This window comes from Oncorhynchus tshawytscha, linkage group LG07, assembly GCF_018296145.1.
Source record: "Oncorhynchus tshawytscha isolate Ot180627B linkage group LG07, Otsh_v2.0, whole genome shotgun sequence".
NCBI lineage: Eukaryota > Metazoa > Chordata > Actinopteri > Salmoniformes > Salmonidae > Oncorhynchus > Oncorhynchus tshawytscha.
Window position 1 is genome coordinate 28,409,920 of NC_056435.1, and position 18,936 is coordinate 28,428,855.

The 18,936-nt window shown below is 43.2% G+C and overlaps 1 protein-coding gene across 3 annotated transcripts in view; it reads right to left on the reverse strand.

The window, feature by feature from the left end:
• Window positions 1–18,936, reverse strand: part of LOC112254307 (kazrin) — a 149,887-nt gene that overhangs the window by 114,473 nt on the left and 16,478 nt on the right. For all 3 annotated transcript variants that reach the window (XR_006083719.1, XM_024426720.2, XM_024426721.2), the window contains exon 2: window positions 6,737–6,894. Coding sequence is in view for 2 of the 3 variants with exons in the window: in XM_024426720.2 (XP_024282488.2) it covers window positions 6,737–6,894 (158 nt within the window). In the remaining variant the exon portion in view is untranslated. The remainder of the gene's footprint in view (window positions 1–6,736; window positions 6,895–18,936) is intronic.

An 18,936-nucleotide genomic window follows, 5' to 3' on the forward strand; every position in this document is an offset into this window, starting at 1 on the left:
AGGTGAAGCTAGTTTAGAGAATGCCAAGAGTGTGCAAATCTGTCATCAAGGCTAAGGTTGGCTACTTTGACGAATCTCAAATCTCAAATAAAATTAGATTTGTTAAAAAACAAAATTGGTTACTACATGATTCCATATGTGTTATTTAATAGTTTGATGGCTTCACTATTATAATACAATGTCGTAAAATAGTGAGCAATGCAGTTAACCCACTGTTCCCAGGGCGCAGAAGACGTGGATGTTGATTATGGCAGCCCCCCCGCACCGCTCTGATTCATGGGGGTTGGGTTAATACATTCAGTTGGACAACTGACTAGGTATCCCCCTTTTTCCCTTTCCCTTTGCAGCAATTTGACCATGAAGTCCTGATTCACACAGTCTCCTTTGAACAGTCGATGTTGAAATGTGTCTGTTAATTGAACTCTGTGACGCATTCATTTGAGCTGCAATCTGAGGTGCAGTTAACTCTAATGAACTTATCCTCTGCAGCAGAAGTAACTCTGGGTCTTCCTTTCCTGTGGCGGTCCTCATGAGAGCCAGTTTCATCATAGCGCTTGATGGAGTTTGCGTTTGCACTTGAAGAAACTTTCAAAGTTCTTGAAATGTTCCGTATTGACTGACCTTCATGTCTTAAAGTAATGATGGACTGTCGTTTCTCTTTGCTTATTTGAGCTGTTCTTGCCATAATATGGACTTGGTCTTATACCACCCCTGCCTTGTCACAACACAACTGATTGGCTCAAACACATTAAGAAGGAAAGATATTCCACAAATTAACTTTTAACAAGGCACACGTGTTAATTGAAATGCATTCCAAGTGACTACCTCATGAAGCTGGTTGAGAGAATGCCAAGAGTGTGCAAAGCTGTCATCAAGGCAACAGGTGGCTACTTTGAAGAATCTAAAATACAACACTTTTTTGGTTACTACATGATTCCACGTGTTATTTCACAGTTTTGATGTCTTCACTATTATAATACAATGTAGTAAAATAGTAAAAATAAAGAAAAACCATTGAATGAGTAGGTGTGTCCACACTTCTGAGTGGTACTGTAGACCATAAGGGATTCTGGTATAGTTTGCCATTGTTTTGATTCATTCAGAAAGGAGAGATGTATGAACAATACCATTAGTTCATTATTTAGCATCTGTTCGTCTGTGAGATTTCTTCTCCTGCTGTTGGTGGTGTTGCTTCTTGAAGCCTGGCGCCTCAAGACATCATCTGCTGTGCACAGACCACCAAATGGATGGAAGTTTGCTGTGAGATTATTATTCTGCTCGGTAGAAAATAGTACAAATAAAGAAGAACCCTGAATGTGTAGGTGTCCAAACTTTTGACTGGTACTGTATGCTGAACCCTGGTGTTGGCAGCATCAGCTTCTCTCTCTCTCTCTGAGGACATTCTGCAGCCATCTCCATGCCTCCCCTCAGAGCTCTCTCAGAGTTTCCAATGCGAGACGAGTGAGCATATTCCCTTCAACCAGACACAAACAAGACCACAACAAGGGCCCCGAACAGCACAAACACTCTCCCTGTCAGTCAGGAGCAGATGGGCGGGGAGGAAGAGACCTTTTATATCATCAACACTCTCTCTGAAATTGAGGTGAGCACCTTTGGTCTGCAGAAAGAGTGAGTGTAGTGATCCGGATCACCTTTGTGACAGCACTCTCCGTATCTATGGCAACGTGCACACAAGTGATGCTCCAGTTTAAACTGCTTCAACAGGCAGCTTTGTCTAAGGGCTTTAGACGACCAAACCCAACCTGTTCATTCACCATCACAAAATTCCTACATGTAAAGCAAAGGCTTGATCTACCGAGCAATGTGCCCTCAATGTACAGGGGTTATTGGACGTTTGATCAGAGATGATATTCTACTGTATTCAAGGGACGTGGGGGACAATGCAAAGAATCACTTACATCTGCATATCATGCCATTGAAAGGCAGTAAAATCCTCAGTGTGATAAAGCAAGTGAAGTATCCAACTGCAGTGCTATTCTGTCCTCCTCCAGGCATAGGAGCCTTGGATATGACAGGTATTTAATTTAAGCAGATTCTCCACAGTTGGGATGGATCCAAAACAGATGTAAAATAACGAATGTATCATAGTGGTTTAAAATGCCTAGATCGGTTTGAAAGGGCATATCAGCTCAAACCGCACAGCTAGAAAATGAACAACCTCCTCTCTTTGAAGTCCAGACCACACCAGTCAATCAAATGAAGAAACCTTGGTTCAGGAAATTATCTCACACCGCCACACGACGAATCAGGTGGCAGAGAAAGTAATGACGGCCAGTCAAATGAGACGAAAGACATTGTCGTTTGCGGAGATGAGATAAGACCTGTGTTCTCCTCTGACAAAACAATGTCATTTCATTTTTTTTACTTCGGCAGTAAAGGGTTCACACTTGAAACGAAGGCCGACAAATCTCATACACACCATCCATGGCCTGCAAGGGCTCTAAGTCGTAGAACACAAGTAATGATGAGATGCTAGCTAGGAGTTATGGATCAATATTTAAGATGGGGCAGCAAATCAACACTCGCCTGGGTCGTTCTTTGTGTGTCTGTTGATCAGTTTATTAGTGCAATATGTGAAGGGCCTGATCCCCCTCTCAGACCCAGACACACACACCTCAGCTGAAGGAGTTAACAAAGGACTGAGGGCTGGAATCCAAACCCTGCTGGATCAATACCCCAGCCTCCCAATTCATTTTCTCACAGGCCATTGGCTCACATTCCTCCTTAACTCTTGATTGGTCAATAAATAATTTAAAATGGTGACAGTGCCAACAACTCTATAATTGTGCATCAAATTGGCGCCTCACCCATCTGTCTAATCAAAACTTGTTTTGTAGCAGCCATAACATAATTCACTGTAGTTGTAAATCGGCACACTCCACCATATTTACTCAATTCTTCCTAAAATGTTGTAAATGACTAGAATGTTTTTGATGTGCATTGCTCATAATCAGACTCCTGTGAATTGACCGTAAGTGGCTGAAGGTGATGGCTAGGATTAATAGCACTTCTAATCATACTACTGCTGCCTCCTGCTCTGGCAGCCTTTTCGCCTCAGTGTTCGTCCAGTATGGAATTTCTAGGCTCTCTGTTTTTGCTTCCACTACAGACTCGGTTCATTGCCAAACAGCCAGACCCTGACCCTGAACGTCCGAGTAGTGGAAGAGAGGGGAGATTAAGGATGTGCAAGGTCTGCAGAACAACCCACCCATAACGCCAGCCCACTGTCCGATCAATACTGTAATCACTTCCTGGTCTCCCATCTAACAGCCTGCCTATAGTGGGCTATCTATTATTCTGTAAAATGGCTCAAAGCCTTTAGCTAATACACAAGGAAAGCTCTCCTGCTTGGACAGAGTGACCATGACACCCAAACGGACAGTGAATGGTGTATGAGTGCCAGGACTGCTCTTTTTGGGGTCTCTAACCAGTCCCAGTTCGGCTTTGTAATTAGTCTGAATCGACTCAGTATTGCAGCAGTTTGAAGTACTGCTCCTGAGCTTGGGTATTGTTTACGGGTACAGTATCTTGACATTCTGAGCAGTGCTAAGTGGTTGAGCAGTGAGTTCTCTTTCCAGCATCATCAGATCAGAACAGCAACCTATGGAAAACCCACTGACACCTCCACCAAAGTAACGCAACATAACGCTCCGCTACGTCAAGTCAGTCGCCACACCCACAGAAAGGCTTTGGATTAGTCACCCAGCCACAGCACATAAATAATGCATCCGTGCAAAATGATTAATGAGGCAATCAATTATGTGACAGCATTCAAAGAGAAACTATTTAAATCCCTTCTCCCCAAATCAATCTGCCTTTTAGTGGACTTTGCCTTGAGAAATTAACAGTTAAAAACGGATCAGATTGTTTTTTTCTTTCATTTATTTGCAGTCAAACCAAATATTTGATTTAAAAAAATATTTGATTCAATTTCCAAAGTCAATATTGCTTATTTCACATCATTCGCTTGTGACTAATTCTGTTCTTTAGCACTTTGTGAATCCCAACAAGATGGAGTAAACAGATGTGATCATTATGATACAGTGTTTAATGAGAAACATGAATACTTTTGGTGACAGATATCCTCCTTCAGCAGCCCTATGCCTGGCGCTCACGCTCCTCAACCACAAGTAGCACTAATTAGAGTTAGCGATCTAATGACCCACAACATGATGGGTGATGAAGTGAGAGCAGGCGCAGGGCTGTGCCGGGCTGGTGACAGCGGGTGATGATGTCAGAGCAGACTGGAGGGCGGCGAGGTGAGGGTGTGTCGGCTCTTTAAGGTTATGCGGGGCACCAGAACAGCCCAGTCTGGCTCTGCCACATAACCAATTAGACTGAGAGGGGCAGCTGTAGCCCTGCTGTCAGCTAGATGAACTCTGGTTCAGACTTACCCCGAGATTGACGGCTAACACGGATGGAGAGAGGGGGGTGATTTCACATTTTTGCCTGCTGCTGCTCTACCCTCAATGAATGCAAAACACTTTGGGTAGACAGGCTGGAAGACAGGCTGGGAGGCAGGCTGGCAGGCACTGCTCCTGTGTAGGTAAATTGAGAATAGTCTCTTGACTTTTCCCAAATCCCATTTTGCGAGGTTCCGTGGGTAGAGTCAAACACTACGGACATGAGGATGTAATCACGGTGATCATGACTGATCAAACAGAGCATTGGGCTGCACAGTTCAGAAAGGTCCCAGTGTGCCCGGAGGGGAGGAGAACGTAACAGAGAGACACTGTGCTGCCCAGACTGATGTGTTAGCCTGCCTACCATTCCAAAATTAAGAGAAGGTCCTGTAGAGGACGCATAGCTCGTCGCCATGGCAACAGGCAGCTGTCAGTCAAACAGGGACAGCCTCTACTATAGCTACTCTACTGTGTCTCTACAACTGACAGGGCAGAAGAGGGCGTCATGGACGGGCTCAGGTGACAGGATGGGCCTCATGGGGGGGGGAACGGGTGCAAGTAAAGATAGTGGGTCTTACGGGACACAAAGCCAGGGCAACAGGTAGACAATTAGTCAACTTGACTGCTACAAGACGCTTCACTTAACATTGAACTGCTACTAACTTCTCACCCAGATAATCAGCAGTCCATTCGTGGCAGAAGGCCCCCTGCTCATCCATCACCCGTACAGTTTTATATCATTGAGCTACAGAGAAACTGACTGCGGGCTAGCAATCTTTCACCCCGGCTTGCATACGATTGGGCCGAGGAGAAGGCCTTTTGCTGAATTACATTCTCTTTAATCAATGACACCGCAGCGTCTCAGACAAATATCTCGGGGAGAATGGCGAGGGGACTCTATATTCATCATGTAAGTGTGTGATGTGACTAAAGGATGAGCCAAATCCATCACTGTGTCAAGTCCCGGCGCACATCTAGCAAAACAAGAACAGAAAAGGAATGAGACGATTCAGGGGTAACTGTAAAGAGGAATTATCAAACGATCCAAGGCAAACCAGAGGACACGTGTGGATTGTTGATTTACTTCTTTCTGTAGACATTCCTCACATATTATACATACAGAGTCCCTTCTGATGTAGGAAGGATATCCTCATGTTCAGGAAATAACTGTTTAGAAAAGGCAATGGAAAGCATTGTGATTGAAGCAAGCGTTTTCCATACATCTTGAAGACGGAGAGCGAAACAATACAATGCTTTAGCTCATGGCCAGACTCCCCTGCACAATAACAATGAAGATAGGCAGCGTATTGCCAGATTGGAGACAATTTCCAACATGGATGTGCACTGTTGGGTACTTGGGTCGGCATGATATTGGGGCCTTGGTTTATGCGTACTGTAATCCGTGAGCCGGTCCGAGTCACATCATGTCCATATCTGCAGTGCTGATGCTGTCATAGCGGGGGTTGGGGCTAATGATTTCAAAAAGCTCACTTGAATTGAGAGCTTAAAAAGACTGAGAGCCCATTACATTATTTATGCTCCTCTTTGAACGAGGTGACATTCAATTATTCAAACATCGACATTTGGGGACGATTCCGTTTTGTTTGACTTTTGTCTCTTCCAGGTCCTGCATAGAGTTAGCTCGCTCATAGCTGCCCTGTCGGTGACCGTTCCCTGGGAGAAGCTATATCCTCTCCAGAAAAGAAAAAAAAACACAAGGTGAAAGATTTGAACAAACACCCTAGGACTATATGAGAACTACCTGCAAACGTCATCATAACAGTCCATAACGAAAAGGATGGAGCAGAAGTCAACTGATGTAACAGAGCACATTAACTCACTTAGTTTGCTGGGAAGGAAATAGTCCGGCATAGTATCAGTTGAAATCCATTTTTTTATTCATGAAATTGGAGTGAATGAACTATAAATACTCTAGTCTTAACAGCCCAAGTATGAGTCATCATAATATGATTGCCCTCTCTCTTTATGTAGTGTTGTGTCTCTCTTGTCGTGATGTGTGTTTTGTCCTACCTTTATATTGCTTTTTTTTAAAAATCCCAGGCCCCCGTCCCCGCAGGAGCCCTTTTGCCTTTTGGTAGGCCGTCATTGTAAATAAGAATTTGTTCTTAACTGACTTGCCTAGTTAAATAAAGGTTAAATAAAAAATAAATAAAATTGCTGTGAAAAGATCCTGCCTCACTGGATTTCAGTAGGCTCCAACAGCAGAGACTTGTTTCCCCTTTGGACTCTTGCCCTGGTTTTAAAGGAGGTGAATGATCAGGGGTCAGGGATTAGAGATCAGGGGTTAATACCTGTGCGTCCATGAGCATGTGCCTCATCAGGGCCATGGACTTCTTCAAGGTGTCTCTCTCTCCGGGCATGAAGGCCTCGCCCTCCCGGGACAGAGTGCCGGGCCTGGTCACCATGAAGTGGACTATCTGGTCATTCAGACTGTTCAAGGACTGGACCGCTAGGAGAGAGAGTGAGACAGAAAGAGAGAGAGGAGGGGGGGGGGAGAAAAAAAAAGGTTCAGGGCCATGCATATTTAATTTGACTCACACACAAAAGACACACACAACATTTACAACAATAAGACAGTCTGCCTTTCTATCCATTGCCATGGTGACCTGTCAGCTCAACTGATTTCCCTCACGCTGGCTTTGCTCTCCCATCTTCTCCCTCCCTGCCCTGGCTGATCTCTCCCATTTGCATTCTGAGTGCTGAGCTATAATCGCTCCCATCCCCATGGCCACAGCTACAGCACTGCTCCCTCCACTGGTCTCCTCTCAGCATTAATCCCTCTCTCTCACGTAACCATGGGGGGGGGCATCATTAGAGTAAGTCCATTACCGGCACACAAGTCTCACTCCAGCCCATTTGCTGCATTTGTTCATGCTGTAAGCTCCGGCGATCATGCAACCCTTTGTTTTTCAGCCACTAGAGTCGAAAGCAACAATATGTGCAGCACTTTCAAACTAACGCACTATGTTCACTTCATAGAGACCTCGCCGCGGAGGCTGTAAATGCTCCATTAACCTCTCTGGCCCAAACCCCTGTGATGGGAGCACTAATGTGACCAAGTCCTGTATGATGGATAATGACGGTCTTCACTTCAATAGGCAGCTGTGCAGACCACACAGGCTATAGTAGCTGTCTAGGGGTGAGAGGAGGAGGTTGTGCTTGTCTAAGCAGGTCAGCATATCAGACGTTAGAGCAGATGACATTTGACCTTGTGGTGGGAGGCCACACTGAGGTGAAGAGGAGGGTGACCTGCAGAGTAGGTTGAGAGGTCAGCGGGAAGTGGAACCAACACTGGTCACGTGTGACCCCGTCCCAGATGACAACCAAGGACAGTCTATCAACACAATGATGAAAGATTTATGTTCCCACCTTTCAGCATTTCATTGAACTGCAACAGCATCACACAGGCAGGGAGACATGTTTATGAGCACACAGCCCCGCAGGCAGGCAGCGGCACACATCAAATCAGAGGCAGGGAAAAATGTAATGTTTATGGCACCGGTTGACGAATGGATTCTAATTTGACATTCAACATTTACGAGGTGTACAGTACCTCTTTCTGGCTGAAAGACGGGCGGCGGGCAGACAGGCTGCAGTGTAATAAAACGCTGCTGTTGAAAACGACATTCTGCCCGACGTGGAGAACAGACTGTACTCGGAATTTCCATTCAATGCATTCTGTCAAATGACAGAGAGAGATAGCTCTGCTCAACAAAAAAAAACAGCAATTCTTTAACAATCCAACTTCAATATGGCAAAATAGAGTGAACATGCAGTTCTCTCAAATAGGTTCCCACTATTCACATAAGAGGATAAAACAAGCTGAAGGTAGGTTATTACAAAACCATCTTAGAATAATACTCCAGTCCTCCTCTTTACTTCCAAGTAAAGTTCTGTAACAACCTCTAGACTCATAAGACCCGTGACTCCTTACATTAGTGTAGTTCCCGGGTACACAACTCCGGTCCTTGAGGGCCACAGGGTCTGTCGATTTGCATTCTACGCTTTTGATAAACGACTGTTTACCTCTGGGAAAACAGATATGTACACTCTCTGGGAAATCACTAACATGAATTGATCCATTAAGTTCCCGGTAGAAACGAAAACATGGGCGGCCCTCAAAAAGGACTTGGTGAGGTGCTCTCCTGCACACGTTCCTAGCTTCACGTGTAATCATATTCACACAGCAAGTGCAAGAGCAGACAAGGAATTAGCATGGAAATGAACACACGCCCCTTTATTCTACAGAGAGTACAACGGTAGAGGAAATGTCAACACTTGTTTTTCAGATCAATGATTGAATACCTTGCCTAAGCATTCAAATCACCTGGAGAGCTGACCATGTGTGAACTCAAGCATTTGATAAGCATAACTGAGAGAAAATGTTATCACTGCCCTTTCTCAGCAAGCGCTACACGGCTTATATCATTATAAATATAGGGAAATGTCTAGTCCCTTCACTATTTGCTCAAGCATTCATCTTTAAAGTCAATAGCGTTTTGTCTTTCAGATAGCCCTCTGAACAAGGTCTCTGTAATAATTGATGTTCCCAAAATGTACTTTTTAATCCATACATTTTCCCTGACACCCAAAAGTACTCCCTGACACACTTATCAAGAGAACATCCCTGGCTCTGATCTGGCAGACTCACTAAACACATGCTTAGTTTGTAAATTATGTCTGACTGTTGGAGCGTACCCCTGGCTATCAGTAAATGGAAAAAAACAAGAAAATTATGCCGTCTGGTTTGCTCAATATAAGGAATTTTAAATGATTTATACTTTTACCTTTGATACTTAAGTTTATTTAAAACCAAATAGTTTTATTCAACTAGTATTTTACTGGGTGACTTTCACTTGAGTCATTTTCTATTAAGGTATCTTTACTTTTACTCAAGTATGACAATTGGGTACTTTTTCCAGCACTGCACCTGTGAAACAGATGAGGGGAGCTCATTACAGGGTCTGTAGAGCCACTAAAATACACAATGGCATCAACAATGAACTGTACTGAGACCAGTCAACAGCAGAATCATAAAACTGTGAGAAAACAGTTAACTCTTATTAATGTAATAGCTCTAGAGGGGCATTTGGCGCTTAATTTCTGTGTTTTGTGATGTTTGTTAAAATATCAATCTGCATAGTGTTTCCTATGGGAGCCAGATTTGTTTCGCTACAGTGTAATAGCAAAACTAACCAATTTAAAAGGTAATGATGTGGTTTTTCACCCAATCCATCTCATCCAGCTCTGCAATATAGATAAATGAGAATATTCTGCTGGAGCAGAGAGAAATAAAGATGAGCGTTTCAATTCTTCAGCAGCTTTGGGGATCCCTCCCTGCCCTGGTGCTGTGGTACAGTCTCAGAAGCCTGTCTACTGCCAAGGCAATTTAAAATAAGTTCTAAGGATTTCCCTGCAAACAATAATGAGTCGTTAGGACGTCCCAGAGACGTCACAAAACGTTGCCTAAACTCATCAGGACGTTGTGTCAAGGTCCCCTGGAGGTTTGTGCCGGGGTTGTTTTTAGGACGTTCTTGGGACGTTGCGCCATGATCTCCTGGAGGTTTTGTCTTTTTTTTGTGTGCCTGTTTTGCATGTTATTTTGGCATTCATTCATGTCACATATCAGTTTGCAAACAAGGTCAAAATAATGTGGTCCCTCTCCCCCCTAAGAACTTAGCCTACTGACTTGATGTTGCACATGTAGCCTATAGCCTGTTTTAGAGGAATGTCATCCTCGAATATTGTAAGAGCGGCCCATGTTCTGATTTACGTCACTGTCCATTTCAAAAGGGCTGAACAAATAGTTATATCAACTGCTCGCTCATTAATGTCTGCATCCAAATGACGGCTTGTCTCTTATTGGCTCATCGTTCCCTTATTCCATAGTTTGTCCATCTCAATTGTTATTTTGCCTCATTGGTCTCTCTCATGAATTTCTTATTCATAATTTTAGGAAATGTTGGAATGATTTCATTGTTTTGCTTACTTTGTGTATTATAATTAGCTCATGTGCTTTTCTTCACGAGGAGGGGATACTATATCATGTTGTTGGGTCTGTAACCATGTTTGCCAGTGACAGTCTCTTCCCATAAAAAAATTATAATTCAACATAAAGTTCAGTAATAGACCCATGTACTTCCAGTTGATATTGCGAGAGTTGTTTAGTTCGCGAAATGCGCTGTCTGTGCACCAGTATATTGTCAATAAAAGTGGATCCATGTGACTGTGTTTTCCTGGCCTAATTAAATAATTGGCCTAATTAAATAATAACGTTGTATAGTGGCTTTGCTGGCATGCATCTAAAAATATTTCCATACTAAAATCGCCACTGGTCATGGTCCCCTGTAGGTTTTGTCTTGTTCCCGGGGACATCACCTGATGGTCTAAAATAAACGTTATAGCTAGGGCACGCAGACCATAGTTTCATTACACATCCCCCCCCTTGTTACTGTTGCCAAGCCCATCGAGGCTCTGATAGGTGACACACTGATCCATTCACATCTCTTTGTCTTTTGGCAATGCTAAACAGTGCTTTTAACACACATATTTGACACAATTTGACATGCATGACATTGTGTATGTTTAGTCATACAGTAATGACTATTTAACATGTCCTCACGTGGGATGTACTCACAACTTGTTGGGTCACAGGATTCCGGTCTTCCAGCTACCCCACCATGTCTGTATCAATGACTGAATTCACCTGTAGGCCTATTCCGACACTTTGCCCATCAAGGTACATTTCAGCTATGTTAAAAATACACTCAAGAAAAACTATTATATTTATCATAGTGATTCCTTGAGTAACATTAAAGCCCCACCAACGTTAGAAAACTAAACAAAAAACCCAAACTCAAAATGCTGAAATAAGTCAATGAAATCAATGAGAGAAGTCAGATTAAGTGATAATTAAAATAGCAGTGCAGTTGGCACTCTTTTGTGGAGAGATGTGTTATAAGTAATTGTGTAGAGAATTCTGTAATTCTTCAGTCTTTGTGGCACAGCAGAAAGATCAGCATACCCCAGATGCAGAGGTTGTGAGTTTAAATCCCAGGTGGGGTCATATTGATATGGTCAAATGTAAACATAATGTCATTGATTTGATATGAACACTATTTTAGCTGAACAGCGTACAACTTACCTCAAAACCAGATACCATTTCATTACTTTACTTATAATGGTTTGGGACACCTGGAACAATCAGGGGAGCCTCAGGGGACATTGCCACAATGTCCCAAGAACGTTCATGGGAACAAGAAAAAGGTCCCCCAGAAAACATTCCCTTGGGACCATCACACAGCGTTCTTAGAACGTTCTCAGAACGTCAGATGGATAACGTCACACCAAAACCCTTAAAGGACCTAATGGGAACATCGCTGAATGTCCTCAGGACGTCTCCTGTTTGCTGGGTTCACACTTCAAACCTCAGGCCCAGGGCTGCATCAATGGATGAGAGGTCTCCAAGGTTCTGAGACCACCAAGAGAATGCCACTCGGCTGCGTCTCAATTGCACCGTTGCCAGGAAAGCACCCAACACAATTATGTTGGGAGAACAAAGCCTGTATTGAATCTAAACTAAAGGCTATACAGTAACATGATCTGTTACTTTCAGAAAGAGGAGAGATTGAGGCTCATTTTGAGGCTTTGGAAAGCTTGCAACTGTAATGCTAATTGTAAAGCTGCTCAAACACAGGCATTTGGACAGAACCATTATAGTTTAGAGGTTTGCTTTGCATAAAATAACCCAATCCCGCTCGGTATCTAACAGCGTCCACACAGGCCTGTAATTTTATTGTTTACCACATTGTTCTGCTTCACTATCCATGGAAGGGTGCAATTCATCCCCCGACTGTCTATGCATCTAAATTCTCCAGAGAAATTGGACACTTTTCTCAAAACCATGCTCCAAACAATATATCTAATTGAGAGCTAAAGTGTCCCCTTAGAGAGAATCAAATGGACCTTGTCGACCTCTCAAAGAATAACTGCATTTATTCTGCAAAAGTAAATCCTTGCTGCAATAGGGATAGCTGCCAAAAACCCGACTATGCATTGACCACAGTGCTGGCTCCAAAATCTTTCCTTTCTGAGGATAGAATGACAAATACTTCACCTTGGTAAGCCTCATTCCATGGTCCCCCAGTTCCTCAGAAAGCAACATATCCTGTCACTCTCAACATTGATGTGTGACTGTGTGAAGATGATGCTTAGCAGATGGAGATGTGTGTGTGAAGCTTAGATGTGCTCTATTTTGGGGGCAGAGAAGGAAATAAAAACACAGCACTGACAGCCACTGGATCCAGGAGGCTGATCTAAAAAAGGAACTATACAAGGTTCTGGAATTCTGTGCGTCATTGTTTGTGTTCCCCAGAATCAAGAATCTGAGAATCCACAGACCTCAGTTTATCCAAAACAAACACCCAGACTGGCATACATACATGAAAGGCATACATACATACATACATGACAGGCATACATACATACATGACAGGCATACATGACAGACATACATACATACATGACAGACATACATGACAGGCATACATACATACATACATACATACATGACAGGCATACATACATACATACATACATGACAGGCATACATACATACATACATACATACATACAGACATACATACATACATACATACATGACAGGCATACATACATACATACATACATACATACATACATACATACATACATACATGACAGGCATACATACATACATACATGACAGGCATGCATACATACATACATACATGACAGGCATACATACATACATGACAGGCATACATACATACATGACAGGCATACATACATACATGACAGGCATACATACATACATACATGACAGGCATACATACATACATGACAGGCATACATACATACATGACAGGCATACATACATACATACATGACAGGCATACACAAATACATGACAGGCATACATACATGACAGGCATACACAAATACATGACAGGCATACACACACACACACACACACACACACACACACACACACACATACATACATACATACAGACACAGATAGACAGGGCTTGGGTTCCCCTGCTTCGCTCTGCTCCATGCCTACCAGCTTGCAGAGATCCCTTGTGTCCTTATCAGATGTGTGATTCCTATGGCGCAACAGTCTTGCTTTGGTTTGTGTGGAACAAAACCTTCTGTTCTAATCACGAGCTCAACACAACACTTCAATCTGTCGCAGAGTGACAAATGGGAAACACTCACATACTCTATACAGACCACAATATACTAAACACACACCACTGACACTCGCACATTAATAAATCATAGTAGACATGTACTATCGACACATCCTTTCCTAACGAGGAAAGCTTTTTTAAATACACACTGTAAGTGGTTGCTGTAGTGTTAGGGAACAGCACCAGCAGCATTAGCCTAGTGTTGACAACCCAGCACACACAGCAGAGGCTTTAGTGGAGCTGACTTTAAGGTGCAAAGACGTGCTTGTATACAGCCGAAATCTGGTCCTTACAGGAGTTTACATAGAAAACTCTTGAATGAGCTATACATGCACTTCTGGTTATAGTTTAATGATATACAAATCTGCATATAAACTCAGTCAACTATTTATGAATTTGTTCATGTATTTCTTAACATCAGTGAATACATGTGTATAAACCATTTATTACGTTAAGGACCTTCAAATTGCAATCATATTGTATTTAAACAATGAACAACCTTATTTCAGTAAAATAGGAGTTTACCCGTGCATGTAGAGAGCAGTTGGGTCTTACTGCACCACAATGGGTTTGGAACCTAGTCTGGACAACCAATCTTCTCAATGGAAAAAGGGAAATGTGATCTTGACAAACCATTTCTGAATGGATCTCGCTTCGTGCACGGGGACACTGTCATGCTGAAACAGGAAAGGGCCTTCCCCAAACTTTTGCCACAAAGTTGGAAGCACAGAATTGTCCAGAATGTCATTGTATGCTGTAGCGTTAAGATTTCCCTTCACTAGAACTAAGGGGCCTCACCCGAACCATGGAAAAGAGCCCAAGATTTACAGTTGGCACTATGCATTGGGGCATATAGCGATCTCCTGGCACTCCGCCAAACCCAGATTCGTCCGTCGGACTGCCAGATGGTAAAGCGTGATTCATCACTCCAGAGAACGTGTTTCCACTGCTCCAGAGTCCAACGGCGGCGAGTTTTACACCTCTCCAGCCAACGTTTGGCATTGAGCATGGTGATCTTAGGCTTGTGTGCGGCTGCTCAGCCACAGAAACCCATTTCATGAAGCTCCCATCGAACAGTTATTGTGTTGACTTTGCCTCCAGAAGCAGTTTGGAACTCGGTAGTAAGTGTTGCAACCGAGGACAGATGATTTTTACGCACTTCAGCGGTCCCATTCTGTAAGCTTGTGTGGCCTACCACTTTGGGTCTGAGGCGTTGTGGCTCCTAGACGTTGCCACTTCACAATAATAGCACTTACAGTTGCCCGGGGCAGCTCTAGCAGGGCAGAAATTTTACAAACTGACTTGTCGGAAAGGTGGCATCCTATGACAGTATCACTTTGAAAGTCACTGAGCTCTACAGTAAGGCCATTCTACTGCCAATGTTAGTCTATTGAGATGGTGTGGCTGTGTGCTCGATTTTATACACCTGCCAGCAACGGATGTGGCTGAAATAGCCTAATCCACTAATTTGAAGGGGTGTCCACATACTTTTGTATAAATCGCGCATCTCAAAGACATTTCTTATCTGAAATTTCACTGTAAAAGTCTGAATCTTATTTTCTTATATGTATTGTTTTCACTGAGCCATACAGCTGTGTCTATTCAATTCCAATTCATTGACCACGTTCTGCATTCTATCAACATTTTTGTTACCAAGGGAGTGAAAAACAAGAATTGCATTTGCATATTTTACATAGTTTTATTTTACATAGTTTTATTTTACTTCTTGATGTACTTGAGACTCAAATGGCAACGCAATCTATCCTCTTCAAGTATTCCCTATATTCCTTAAACATATAGCAGTATAAATTGAATGTGATTAAATGTGTATAAAACTGAAATGTATCAAAGCATTTCTAGTCCAGCAAATAAATAGTAAAGTAGCTCCCTCAGTTTCCCTTGTGGGGGTCCAACTAATTACACTGATAGTTATTCAGCCCTTTCAGTGCTCACCCACGATAAGCCTACAAAGACACCCGCCCACTCCTACTTCTCAACAATGAGGGCTGTTGAAAAAAAAAAAGGTTTATCCCTCCTTCAAGAAACTCAAAAGTATTTCAACAGGCGCAGTAATCAAAATTCAAATGAAGGTGGAAAAAATAAAAAATAAATCCCACTTACAATTCTAATGAAACTTTTACAGCATATCTCAGTGCTGGTTGCTATGGTGACGGTAGAACCAGAACCTACATCCTCCCTATATGCACTCGTGGGTCTTGATGCCAGCAGGAGCAGGCAGCACTGGCACTGCAACACTTCTTAACCCTCGTACGATCACAATATAACTAAACGCCATTGCATTAACACACGCCTTGAGGGTCACACCAATCAAGTCTCTCTTGAACAGCAGTAGCAGTTCAGTGTCCACGTCCAAAGCAAAAGGTTAAAACCCCTGAAACATCTTGTAGAAGTCATCAGCTGTACTCAGCGATGTTAAATATTCACGTGATACAGCCCACTCAGTCAGCAGGGTTCTGCTTGAATAGGAAAGACATTAAAAAGCTATGCTTTAATCATGCTAGGGTGCGTTCAGGTGAGGACCTGACATTACAATATTCTAGCACTTCTCTCTGGGTATACAACCCCTTTGGCAAAAACTGGTTGAATCAGCGTTGTTTCCACGTCATTTAAACCATAACAATCTATGTGATGATGTTGAATCCACGTGGAAAGCTGATTGGATTGGCAAAAAGTCATCAACATGAGGGCATTTAGTCTTTCTTTTTTTTTTTCAAATCAAATTGTACACGTCACATGCGACGAATACAACAGGTCTAGACTTTACCGTGAAATGCTTACTTGATGAGCCCTATCCAAACAACGCAGAGTGAAAAAGTACGTTTAACCTAAATCCAAGGACACGGTGGAACGTTTTACTGAATTCACGTTAGTTGACAACTCGACCAAATGTAAAACAACACGAGACGTTGAACTGACGCCAGCGCCCAGCAGGAAGGCACATACAGAACTCCTCAAACTGATGTGCAAGCAAAAGAGTATACAAGTTCACAGAAGTGGATAACTAAGACCAAATCAAAGCATGCACCTTGATTTGTCATTTGAGTTTTCTACATTTGTTTTAAGTATGATCAAATTCTACATGGTAAGCAGATTGAATTGTTAAACAAATCCTGGGTGATTTCAGAGTGCATACCAGTATAGCTGTCACTATGATCCAGCAACATTTCCTTCTGTAAATGTCAACCAATGGCCCCCCAGACCCGAAATTCCAGAAATAAGAGTTTGACCTATGAGGCTTGACCTCTCTATCTGTCAGATTTATCCTTAAAAAGGTCAACAGACAGTTGGCTCTGGTTAGCTATGTGGGTTCATCACTATGTTTTGTTGTTACTGACCTGTTGTTCCAGCAGGTAGCAGGCAAACCTGGGGGAAGGTGAGTTGAGCCCTTAAATAGTCTGTGTACTGCATCATTTATTTCAGCATACACTCCCCGTGTGCAGAGATTCCACCTGACTTTTACAAATCAACACTGCCACCATCTGGTAGTTCCGTGGCATGGTAGGCTACTGTATGAGCATGGGAGTGGTGTAAATCCTCAAGTCTATTTTCAAGGGCTTGTTGATCAAATAGTAGATCAAAGCCTACTATAACATCCCTTCAATTTAAAACAGACTGGCATCAACTATCACATGCATCACAAATCAAGATGTCCAGATCCACCTCAAATCTTTGCCACACGATCCCTCAGGTGTATCGTCCAGCAAAACCGACGTCTCCAGACGCGGCGTTATCACAGAGAGTTCGGCATTGGGGTCTCCTAAGGTTGTGATTGGAGACAGCGGTAGGACCGAGCTGTGCAGAACAGGATGCCGAGTGAAACAGCGGCGGGAGCAGAGCAGCTCGAGGCAGCCTGGAGGAGAGTGCCCTCCACGGGCCCATCGTGTCTTTGATCAGTGTGCCTGCCACCTAGTGAGACAACCCAGTGAGCAGCACTAGGAGCTGCTCGGATTCGCCGCTTTCAGTCTTGAGCTTTAGATGGAGCAGCACATAAAAGTCTCCTTCGGCCCTTTAATATGATATGCCAAAGGCCTGGCTGCATGCTCCGCACTACCAGGGCTGGAAGAGCTTTTCGGTATTATTACCCTGACATTAGCGTGCGTCCACACAGGCCCAGAAAGCCCACAGACTAATTGAAATGAATGACAAATGAGTGCGGCGAGGCGCTCATCGAGAAGGTGCATGTAATGGCTCTCATCATGTATTGGTGCATGTAATGAGAGGGAAGTGAGAGGAGCGTTTGTCTGGTTGTACGAGAGGTCAGGTGTTAGGGAAGGCCAACTTAACCATCTGGATCGACCCTCAGCCGAAGGTCAGCTAACATTAGCATCCCCATCCTTATGCTGCACGCCCACAACAACAACAACACAGAGCCTACCAGCCCAGAAGCATAATGGAAACTCGGTTACAACAGTCTGTTTTATTCTACTATATATGAAAGGCAAAAGATGAAGAAGAAATTGTTGAAGGATGGGAGTGGCACATGCTGAAGGAAAGAGAAGAAAATAGGCATCTGTGTGTCCAGCTGAGAAGAAGAAAGCGTATGAGGATAAGGCTCTTCTCTTTGAGAAGTCAGGGTAAATAGAGCTTGTTAGAGGGGACCCATAGGAACTACACAGCCACACAGATGCCACCGTTGTCATCGGGCACATCAAATCCAGGGGCTGAATTAGGGTCCTTTGGAGAGTCCGGACTATGGGGAGAATATGTGACAAGTCTGCTGCCAATTAGGCCTGTTTGTGTCTCAGACCCTGTGTCTTGTTTGTGTTTGTCATTCAGGGAAAGAAAATAGGGTAGAGGCAGATCTGTTCCTAACTGTGCAGCAGGAAGGAATGCTGTCTGATAGCTAGCAACTCTTCACAACCTAAAATAAGGCTATTGAGAAAACATTTTAGATCTCAGAATGACTCAAATAGTGCACATTGGGACCCATTATACCCACTTTGAAGCTCAAAATCCAATTTCGTAACCATGAAAGTTGATTAGATGTCATTCAAAGGTAGAAAAGTGTTAGCAAAAACTTGGTTATACTGTTTTTATTATATAAGGCTACCAGGTTTATATGAGGCCATACTGTGGTAAACAGCCCCAGAAATTCAAAGGCAACTCAAACCAAAGCATACTGAGCTTGACAGTCCCGAAGAAAAGTTAAAGAGCACTCACATCCTTCATACATCAAACATTCCAAGCTCTCCTCACGCATGCACAGACAGCTCCGTATTCACATGTCTGCTAACAGT